This window comes from Pipistrellus kuhlii, unplaced genomic scaffold (assembly GCF_014108245.1).
Source record: "Pipistrellus kuhlii isolate mPipKuh1 unplaced genomic scaffold, mPipKuh1.p scaffold_m20_p_2, whole genome shotgun sequence".
NCBI classification, from domain to species: Eukaryota; Metazoa; Chordata; class Mammalia; order Chiroptera; family Vespertilionidae; genus Pipistrellus; species Pipistrellus kuhlii.
The window spans coordinates 177,498,517-177,510,031 of record NW_023425515.1 but is presented as its reverse complement, the minus strand read 5'-3'; the positions used below and the strand labels follow the sequence as shown (position 1 = coordinate 177,510,031).

General features: G+C 43.3%; 1 protein-coding gene across 4 annotated transcripts in view; it reads left to right on the top strand.

Annotated features, from left to right (window-relative positions):
• Positions 1–128: 128 nt before the first annotated feature.
• Positions 129–11,515, top strand: part of ZCCHC17 (zinc finger CCHC-type containing 17) — a 41,985-nt gene continuing 30,598 nt past the window's right edge. Inside the window, exons 1-2 of one of the 4 annotated variants that reach the window (XM_036445256.2) lie at positions 129–228; positions 6,906–7,026. In XM_036445256.2, coding sequence (XP_036301149.1) covers positions 6,961–7,026 — 66 coding nt within the window. In that variant the 5' untranslated portion in view covers positions 129–228; positions 6,906–6,960. Of the gene's footprint in view, positions 229–6,692; positions 6,712–6,905; positions 7,027–11,515 lie in introns of those variants that run through there. The other 3 variants (XM_036445257.2, XM_036445258.2, XM_036445259.2) reach the window with 3 other exon arrangements.

The following is an 11,515-nucleotide window of genomic DNA, read 5'->3' as shown; positions in this document are numbered from 1 at the left end:
TAGCACATCCGGCTTGGAGAGGCCAATCGGCTTCCAGTACTCTCAGCGCCCACAGATGGGCTCCTCCTATTGGTCACATCTCTCTGACGTCACGGAATCGTGATTCTAGGATTGGTGGATGGGGCTGAGGCCCCGCCTCCGCACGCTGTGTCTTGTGGGTGGGAGCGCGCCGGCCGTGTTGGGGCGATTCGCGCAATGCAGCGTCGCGGAGAGCGGAGCGGACGCCGAGTGAGTGTGAGGGAGGTCGGGGGGCGGGCGGCCGCGGAGTCTGGAGGCGGTGCCTCGGTTGTGCGGGGTGAGCCTGGCCCTTCTCCGCCGAAGTTTTAGTTGCTAGCGGCAGAGGCGGGCCCGCACGTCCCAGCGCGGGTGTGCGGGAGCCGGGTTCCCTTTCTAGGCGGGAGCGGAGCTTTAGGGTCTCCTCAGCGGCTGCCTGAGGCCCTCGACGGCCGCCTTCAGCGAGCGCCTGCCGTGGCCGCCCCTGTGCCAGGCGCCCTCAGGGAAGAAGGCCTGTCTCCCAGCCTCCGCTGAGGGTCCCCGCTGAGGAGGCGGCTCGTGTCTGCCAGCCTTTTCCCAGGGCCTGCTCTGAGCTCCTGTGAGGGACGGAGGGGAAGAAAATGCCCGACGCCTGCCGGTCCAACTGATACTGATTGTGCAAAACATCGAGGTTACGTTGTGAGCCAGACGGGACCCCTGACCTCTCAGGGCTGTGAGGCTGGGGGGGAAAACGAATGGAAAGGGGTCTCACTGAGAAATGTGGAGTGCGTGCGACCTGGGGGAGGCACCTGAAACAAGCAGGGAAGCTTCTCTAAGGAAAAGCCGCCTGAGGGAGAATTCGAATGAGGTGGGTGAGGAGAGGAAGGCAGACTGTTCCTGGTAGAGAACAGCACGTGAGACCATGGGAGGAGGATGGCCGAAAAGCACAGAGGCCCGTGTGGCCAGGAGGAAGGGCGTGAAGGGGAGGTGAGGGGGAGTGTGGTACAAGATGAAGCTGTAGGCGGGGAGAGGTCAGATCTTGCAGGACTTTGTAGCTTTTACCGAAAGACTGCTGAGGTTTTTGTTGTTGGTGGTTTATTTTTTTATTATTTTTAAAATTAATATGTATATATTTTATTCATTTTTCACAGAGAGGAAGGTAGAGAGACAGAGTTAGAAATATCGACGAGAGAGAAACATCGATCAGCTGCTTCCTGCACCCTCCTTCCCCCCACTGGGGATTCCTGCACCCCCACTCCCACCCCCCACTGGGGATGTCCGCGCAACCAAGGCACATGCCCTTGACGGGAATCGAACCTGGGGCCCCTCGCCCTGAGGTCACTGCTATTCCGACGGGGGCACCCTGTCTCCAGGGGCATGGACCTGCTGGGGGCTGTTAAAAGGCCAGGAAGGCGTCCGCAGGCGGACGCTCTATCCACTGTACCACCCCGGTCAGGACAGTGGTGGTTTATTTTTTATGGGGAGTGGGTAGTGTGGTGGGGGATTGGGCTCGATCAGTCAGAGGCTGGATAGTGAATAGATGGAGGACAGATATACTGTTGGGAGGGAGGACTGAGGAGTTGGTGGAAATGCAGAGTTGGACAGGTTCTAAAGGTGAAGACAGGAGAGGTAAAATCAGTAGGACTCGCTAATGGATTGGATTCAGAGAGTGAAAAAAGAGGACTTCGAAGTAACTCCTAGTTTTCTGGCTTATGGCAACTGGGTAGGTATTTTGTTTTTGTTTTTTGGACAAGGGAAGGAAGAAATCATTCTTGACATCCAGGAGGCAGTTTGAAACAAGGGTTTGGAACTCAGAAAAGATATTTTTTTGGAAATATAAATCTGAGAGTAATTTGTATTTGGTGGTAATCGAGTCATAGATGTGAGTAAGATCATCTACGTCAGAACCTTTAGTAGTCGAGTTAATACTGCTAGGCACTAGAAATTTGAAGGGTATGCTAATGTGCAAGAATACTCAAAAAATTTCATAATTAAAAAAGAAGAAAAATGTTTGTAAATAGGATTTGAATCTCATCAGCATCATTTATAAGTTTGTGATTTTGAGCAAGTTACTTAGCCTCTGTGTGTTTTAGTGTCTTCATCTGTAAAATGAAGTTTTTTTTTGAATGAGTGAACAGAGCCTTACTATGTGCTGAACAGATCAGAAGATGGGAGACTTTCAAATGACAACTAGTGGTCCAACTTCCCGCCTTCCCATCCAATATCTAGAATTACTGTCTTAGAAAGATGCTACTTCTTTTTTGAATTCTAGTAATGAATCTGTTGAGAAAACAGGTCAAAAGCAGGAAAGAGAAAAATAGTAAAAAGCAAAGAAAAACACAAAAAGTGAACTCAAAATATGAAAGCTGAAAGCTTTATGGAGAGCATTTAGCCCATTACTCCTATTTAACTGAAAACAAACTAGCAGAGATTAAGTGATTTGATAGCTGGTACTAGACCTCAAGGCCAGTACTTACTCTACTATCTACAGTCAGTAATCCTGAAGGTCCCTTCCAACTCCTCTAATAATAATTGCTAATACTTGAGTACTTCCTATTGCCATGTATTAACCTAAAATATTTACTTGTCTAAACCAATTTTATTCCCTATTTTGACCACCCTAGGAGATAGTAACCTTTCTGTGCGTGGGATGGCGCCCAACCAATTGAACTACCCGGGCCGGGGATGTGAATTCTACAGGGCATTGTAGACTAGTGGTTGAGAATGCAGGCTCTGTAGTCATTATTCTGTCTCTGCTCATATCTTAGAATTTTAATTTATCAACTTATCTCTTCTCAATTCATATACATAGGTTAAAGATGAGTCATTCTCTGCAGTTTTCTTCCTCACCCAAGATAGGTTTTGACCTCACTCTGGGCCACCATTCCCCTGCTATACCACCTATTCACACATTATTCTTTCTTTGCTTTGGGAACAGAGTGCCCAGTAACCGGCTTCCTATTGATTTCCTACGTATTATTGTTGTTTAAAATAGTCACGTAAAATGAAGTACCTAAGGGAGATTTTCTAGTTCTAGAACTATTGCAAAGTAACTACAAATGGTGTATCTCAATCCTTGTCAATTTACTTGCTCTTTTAAGTCTACAGATGTGATCCTATTTGACTGGACTATATTTATTTCAGTTTTATAAACCTTTTTTTTTTTTTAAGCAGAACCCTCTCCCCTCCTGCCCCCGCCAATTGAAATCTTACATAGAAGCTTAATAGGTAAGCTAGATCAAAGCAGAATGCACTGTTAAGTTAGTTCCTCTTGCCCTAGCTGGTTTTGCTCAGTGGATAGCGCATCAGTCTACAGTAGGGGTGTCGAACTCAATCAGAGAAGGGGCCAAAATCTAAAATCCAGCCTAAATCGCGGGCCGAATGGTTTACTGAACAGTCATAAACTGTCATTGTGATGGAAACGCAGCGGAGTGCAGTGATGACAGCGCGGTGCGGGCCACATTGCAAGGCCTGGCGGGAAGGATTTGGCCCGCGGGCCTTGTGTTTGACACATGTGGTCTACAGACTGAAGGGTCCCAGGTTTGACTCCAGCCAAGAGCACATGCCTGAGTTGTGGACTCAATCCCCAGTGGGAGGGGTGCAGGAGACAGCCCATCTATGATTCTCTCTCATCATTGATGTTTCTATCTCTCCATCTCCCTTCCTCTATGAAATCTATGAAATTGATTTAAAAATATTTTAAACAAATAGATCTTCCTTCTGTAACTTCTACTCCTTTCTACCATGACCCACCTAAGGCTGGGAGGGCAAGTGGGAATCAGCAGTAATTTTTGAGGAGGGGCTTCTAGCTTTCCAAATGCTGTGAGTGGGACTTCTCTCAATTCTGTGTTTTTTTTGTGTGTGTGTGTGTGTGTTTTTTAGGGGGAGGGGGCTCCTGCTCCTTACATCTTTGATATAGAGGCTATCTTCCTAGAGTCCTACTTTAGCCTTCTGGACATGTATGATCCCTAGATATTTCAGAATTGACTTTTTAAAAGTAAATTTGACCCAACTGGTGTGCTCAGTGGTTGAGCATCGACCCATGAACCAAGAGATCACTAATTCTATTCCTGGTCAGGGCACATGTCCAGGTTGCAGGCTTGATCCCCAGTAGGGGGCATGCAGGAGGTTGCCAACCAATGATGTTTCTATCTCTCTATCCTTCTCCCCTCCTCTCTAAAATAAACTTGAAATACCTAAGGAGCTTCTGAATAAACCACCATAGAACCCTAAACCATAGAACCCTACGTATCTACAGAACATAATAAAAAAAAATTTAAATACCATTTAAAAAAATGGCAACCTTCTACTCTCCCGAATTGTAAACCTATATTTTTACATTTCAGACTTTCCCTAAAAACTGCTGCTAGTTTTCTAAAAGAATTGCATAGGATTTCTCAAGCTATTGTTCTAGAGAAGGATCAAACAGGAGAATTTTAAACTTGGCTGTTCATATTCTTATCACAGCAGAAATCAGCAAGAAACAACTTAAGATTGTTTCCAGCAAAAACTGGTTTGGCTCAGTGGACAGAGTGTCAGCCTGCAGACTGAAAGGTCCCAGGTTTGATTCCGGTCAAGGACATGTACCTTGGTAGTGGGCACATCCCAAGTGCGGGGTATGCGAGAGGCAGCTGATTGATGTTTCTAACTCTCTATCCCTCTCTCTTCCTCTCTGTAAAAAATCAATAAAATATATTTAAAAAAAAAAAGATTGTTTCCACTTCTATTGCTCTTTTCACAACCTTTCTATAGGGAGGAACAGGTGAGACTAAGATATTTGAGCCTAATTTAGATGTCCTACCTACTGATGCCTCTGCAGGCGTCTTTAAACTACGGCCCGCGGGCCACATGCGGCCCGCAGAGGAGTCTGATCCGGCCCACCAGGTTTTTTGGGCAGTGAGCGCAGCCGAGGTGTTACAGTAGGAATTAGTAGTTCATATAGTCCGGCCCTCCAGCTCTCTGAGGGACCGTGATCTGGCCCCCACTTTAAAAAGTTTGAGGACGCCTGCTCTATGGATTCTTTACCTCATTAATGCTTTAGTAGTTGGAGGGATAATTAAGGTTTTTTGATAGAGCCATTGACCCCAGGTTAATTTCTGTTCTAGGATGTAATATGAGGGATACTGGGCAGAGGGAAGGGAAGGACTAGAGTTGAGACTACATAGCTAGGAAGTGAAAGAAAGGATCCAACGAGGCTACGATACTTGGATTTAACCTGTTTATCAGCCACTTCTTAAGAACTGACAAATCTGCCTGCATTCTCTCTATGTGCTATTAATAAAGCAATAGCCCTGGCCTGTGGTTCTCAGTGGTTAGAGCATTGTCCTGTGCACTAAAGAGTTGTGAGTTTGATTCCCAACCCCAATCAGCGCTTGTGTGGGAGGCAACCAATCATGTTTCTCTTGTTTTGATCTCTCTCTCTCTCTCTCTCTCTCTCTCTCTCTCTCTCTCTCTCTCTCTCTCTGTCTCTTTTCTCTTTTCTCTTTTCTCTTTTCTCTTTTCTCTTTTCCTTTCTCCAACTCCATCTCTCCCTCCTCCCTTCTTCCCTTCTCTCTCCCTTTCACTTTCTAACTAAAGATCAATGGAAAAAATATCCTCAAGTGAGGATTAAAAACAAACAAATACATAAAGTATGTGTATATGTATATAAGAATTGCTAAAATATATTAAAACTAGAGGCATGAATTGGTGCACAGGTGGGCGTCACTCAACCTGGCCAGTGATCTGGGCCGGTTGGAGTTGGGGGAGTCCGTAGGAGGTTGGCTGTGGGAGTGCACTGACCACCAGGGGGCAGCTCCTGCATTAAGTGTCTGTCCCCTGGTTGTCAGTGTGCATCACAGTGACCAGTTGTTTGGTCTAGGTTTTTATATCTATACTAGAGGCCCAGTGCACTCGGAGGGCGGGTCCTCAGCTGGGCCTGTGCCCTCTCAGTCTGGCTAAGCCAGTAGTCAGACATCCCCCGAGGGGTCCTTAGTGCTGTGCCACTATGCTCACCAGCTATGAACCTGGCTTCTGGCTGAGCAGTTCTCCCCTTGTGGAAGCACACTGACAACCAGGGGGCAGTTCTTGCATTAGCGCCTGGCCCCTTGTGGTTAGTATGTGTCATAGCAACCGGTCGTTCTGCCATTCAGTCGATTTGCATATTAGCCTTTTATTATGTAAGATATCTATATATCTACTATACTATTGGCTGCCTCCTACATGTCCCCTATTTGGGAATCGAACTGGCAACCTGGGCATGTGCCTTGTGTTGGAACCCTGATCTCCTGGTTCATAGGTCAAAGCTAAACCACTGAACCACACTGGTTGGGCATACTGTGTGAACTTCTAAAAGGAGCTTGTGTGTTTTAAATTTATCAGGAAAAAAAAAAAATTTATCAGGAAAAAGTAAGCATATTGGTTAAAAGTGTGGATTCAGGTGTCAGCCAGAATTTGTCTCTACCATTTCTTGGCATAGGCGTAGTGATTGGACCTCCAGAAGCGTTGGTTTTCTCATCTATATACTATGATAATAATAGAATTTATATCTTGAGACTTTTGAGGGTTAAATGAGATATTGGATGTCCAATCTTGATCATAGTGCCTGGTCATAGTAAGTGCTTGATAAATGTTAGTTCTTATTACTATTACTGTTTCCAATCCATTTACCTCCCATCCTCCAAAACCTTTCATTGGCAAAAGAATACCAACTATAGCAATTAAAAAACAAGAAACAAAATAGCAGACTAATGGCCTTGGGTAAGTATCACAATGAAAAGAAATAAGATCAAGGTTTCTAAAACTCCCCACAATTAGAGTAGACAAAAGATTTGGATAAAAGTACATGGTGTTAAATCTATGTTATTACTCTGAGAATAGCTGTGGATTGTCTGTACTTTTCTTCTTTAATGCAGATGTCTCAAATTATTGCCTGTCTTATTTCTTTGTGACAGTATCCTTGAATTAGCTTTAGCAGAAGAGATATGGAGGAGCCATAGAACATTAAGGATGAATTCAGGAAGACCCGAGACCATGGAGAACTTGCCTGCTCTCTACACTATTTTCCAAGGAGAGGTATATTATTTGGGCTTTGAAAATGTACCATTTATGTTAAGTATAGGTTGAAGGTGAAAAGTAGCTGGGTTTGGAGATCCTGTTATTTGAGAATATCTTGAGCATTACAGTTTAAATGGGAATGGCTAGTGGAGCATCTGGCCATCACCTGTACCCCTTCTAAACTCCAGACTTCTAGCTGCATACTTGGCATCTTCATTTGGAAATCTCATAGCATCTCTGACTTATGTTTTATATATTTTAATTCGCTTTATTGATTTTTAGAGAGAGAGGTGAGAAAGTGATAGAAACATCGATAGGATGAGAGAGAAACATCAATGACTTGGTGTCTCCTCATGCCCCCTACTGGAGATCAAGCCTGAAACCTGGGCAGGTGCCCTGACCTGGAATTGAACCAGTAACTTCCCTCTTGTTTCCTGGGTCAGTGCTCAACCAATGAGCCACATCAGCTGGCCTGGTTTATGTTTTAAATAGAATTTTTAATTTCCTCACAAAATCTATTCTAGTCTTTCCCATATCAGCAGATGGAACCACTGCCTATTCATCTACCCACACTTGATATCTGGACATTATCTTTGATTTTTCCTCTTAATTTGATTTTGATGTTTTTTTCCCGCTCTAGTCCATTAATCCTATAATTTCTTCCTCTCAGATATATCCGTGGTCTTTGTACTTCTTTATTGTGGCAACCCATTAGTTTAAGCTCTCCATCTCTTCCCTGCCTCTTATTGGGATCTTTACTTCTATTGTAGCCTTTTTCCAATCTGTTCTTTACATCATAGCCAGAATAGCATTTTAAAAACAGATTGGACCATGCTGCTTTCTCACAGCTTTTCTAGGTTTCTCATTACACTGAATACATTCAAGCTTGTTTTTGAGACCCTTATATGACTTAACTTCTATCTAATCTGACAGTGTTGTTTTATCTACTTGTCTCCTAGCCACCCTGTCACTATTACAGCTCTGAATATTACAAGTTTGCTTCTAACTCCACTTTCCCCACCAATTTCTCTTTATTTTTTAAGTCTTAGACTTAATGTCATTTCCTTAGAAATCTTTTTCCACTATGAGTACACAGATTCATCCTGCATTTATTTGTGTACTTGTTTAATGTTTGTCTTTCTCACATGATGCTAAGCTTTATGAGGGCAGAGCCCTGTCTGTTTTGTTCAGTGTTGTCTATTTTAATCCCAGGTTGTATTTGTTTTCAGAGTAGAGGCCTTTGGACGGGACAAAGCCTGGATTCCTGTCCTGGTTCTTTTATTTACTACTAGAGGCCCGGTTTACAAAATCTGTGTACTCGGGGGTGGGGGGTAAGATGGGGAATGGGGTGGGGGAGGTGTAGCTGGGGAATCCCTCAGCTCGGCCTGCACCCTAAGCCGGCAGTTAGACATCCTTAATGCTATCACAGAGGCGGGAGAGGCTCCCTCCACTGCTGCTGTGCTTGCCAGCCATGAGTCTGGCTTCTGGTCACTGAACACGGGGTAGCTCCTGCATTGAGCATCTGCCCCCCCTCGTGGTCTGTACGCAACATAGTGACTGGTCGTGCCACTGTTTGGTCGATTTGCATATTAGCCTTTTATTACATGGGATAGAATAGGATGTTATCCTTGAGACCATCACTTGATCACTTGAATCTCAGCTTTCTTATTTATTAAATTGAGAGAACAACTTCCATGGAATTGCCATGACTGTTAAACTGTCATCTAAAACACAATACCTAAGACATGGCAGGAATTCATTAACATTTTCTCCCTTCTTTTGCAGCAAAAATAAAGGGAAAATTGTTTACAGTGTCTTATGAGTGCCTATAGTATTTTATTTTATTTTATTTTTAATTCTTTATTTTTTAATATGTTTTCTTGATTTTTTTATTTTTTTTTATTTTTATAGAGAAGAAGGGAGAGGGATAGAGAGTTAGAAACATCAATCAGCTGCTTCCTGCACATCCCCAATTGGGGATGTACCCACAATCAAAAGTACATGCCTTGACTGGAATCGAACCTGGGACCCTTCAGTCTGCAGGCCGACGCTCTATCCACTGAGCCAAATCAGTTAGGGCAATATAGTATTTTAAATATATAATTTTTATGGCATTTATTCTTGCTTTATGGGTTGATAAAAGTTTTAGCTCCTCATAATGTTAGGTCTTTGAAGATACACTTTGTTACTTTCAGTTGATTATAGATAATTGTGGCTCTTGATTTTTGTTAAGTTTATCCCAACCTGTAATATAACAGTCAAGATATAAAGGCTGATAAATTTTTAAAAATAGCAAACACCTTCACTGTTAGAGCCTTTGATGTTTAAGAACCATAGTACCACCAAAACCGGTTTGGCTCAGTGGATAGAGCGTCGGCCCGCGGACTGAAAGGTCCCAGGTTCGGTTCTGGTCAAGGGCATGTACTTGGTTGCATGCACATCCCCAGTAGGGGGTATGCAAGAGGCAGCTGATTGATGATTCTCTCTCATTGATGTTTCTGACTATCTCTCTCTCTTCCTCTCTATAAAAAATCAATAAAATATATTTTTAAAAAAAGTTAAGTAGCCTTCAAATGGTTAATAAATGGCAAAGCTGGGGTTCTAAAGTTCTCTCTCTGAGTCTGCATTCTGCTACTCTGCAGTTGGGATTGTTCTACTGTATATAAGTGCATGGAGGAACTGAAAGACTCACAAGAGAACTCTTGACTGAATTGAGGTATAAGAGGTAGGTAAATGGTAAATGTGGTTGTTCCACGGTCATTTGTTTGTACCTTTATTATGGTATTAAATATAGTCTGTGTTGTATTATTTTTACTTTTACATGTGTGACTCCTTCACTGGATTGTGAATTAGTGGAGAGCAGAGGCCATGGCTGTCTCATGTATCTTGGCAACTTTTTCAAATTCATTTTAAAATAGGCTAGGCATTCCTTTTTTTAAAGTTGTTTTTATTTTAAAGTACCCTGCATGGCCTCCTTCATATAGGTTCTTAGTAAATGTTTGATTTAAACTGATCCCAAATCTCTTAGGTCCTACAGTTGAAGAAACTGGTGGAGGAGCCCATTTCCCAGAAGTTCTCTTCAGTGGGCTGAGCAGGACTGAAGGGCCCAGTGACAAAGTAGCTGAGAAGCCAGCATTCATCCTTTTTCTTTCCATTAAGTGTGGTAGGGAATACAAGCATAGCAGTGGGAATTGGGTTTGGCTTAGCCTAGCCATAGTTAAAGAAATACTGAAGGGGGCTCCCTCTGCAGTTTGCATGAACACACCTTACGTTCTCCTCTTCCCTCAAGACCTGCTCGCTCTCTTACCAATGGCTCTTCTTTTGCCTCTAACTTGTTCCTGAGCCCACACAGCCAAGCTGGCTCACTTTTTTTTTTTTTTTTTTTTTTTTACCTCAGTGACTTTCTAAATAAACTTCCCTTGTATTTGAAAAACAAAAATGCTGAGGGAGATTGGTGTTGGTAAGGTGGACTAGAAGTTAAAATACTTGTGTTCTGTACCTGGTCATACTACTTTCTAATTTTGTGAGTTTGCACAAGTAACTTAACGTCTTTGAGCTTCAAATTTCTCGTTTACGTTACAGAGAGAAATAGTTTCAAGACCATTACAACCTCTAATCTGAAGATGGTAAATTCATTTTATCCAAGTCCTGAGTTTAGTTGAGATAATTACTGAATCCCCCTGCCCTCCCCCAACACACATACACACACACACGCACGCACGCACGCATGCTATTTGATTAATTATTCTGGGGACACCAGAGCAAACTGTGGTCATTTACAGCAGGTGCCATTCTGTTAATTTCAACTCTGCATCCTAGGGGAGACAGTGATGGAAACACCTGCTGCTGGAAATAGGCCTTTTCCTAACTGAACAGTTGAGTGCATCAGTTCTGGAGCACATTAACCTTTCCTTTGGGAGAGGCCAAATTAAGGTCTATTATAATATTTCTTCAGAAGATCATAATGTGACACTGGAGCTTCAGGACTGAAAAGTGAGATTGTCTTAATTAACAACAAGGTGATTTGGGTTCCAACTTCCAGATGCTACTTTTGTTTGTTGGAATGTTGTGCCCTTTAATAATGTTACCCAGTATGAGACATCTTAGCTCTTTTTCTAGAACTTTGGAACAAGTGCCTTTGGTTGGTTCAGAAAGAAGGGGGTTGCTTATATTGTAATTAAAATTTCAGCCATTTGGCTCAATGGATAGAGCATTGGCCTGTGGACTTAGGGTCCCAGGTTTGATTCTGGTCAAGGGCATATACCTTGGTTGTGGGCACATACCCAGTGAGGAGTGTGCAAGAGGCAGCTGATTGATATTTCTAACTATCCCTTTCCCTTCCTCCCTGTAAAATATCAATAAAATATATTTAAAAATAAAATAAATTTTCTGCCGAAGCCGGTTTGGCTCAGTGGTAGAGCATCGGTCTGCAGACTGAAAGGTCCCGGGTTCGATTCCGGTCAAGGGCATGTACGTTGGCTGCGGTAGGGGATGTGCAGGAGGCGGC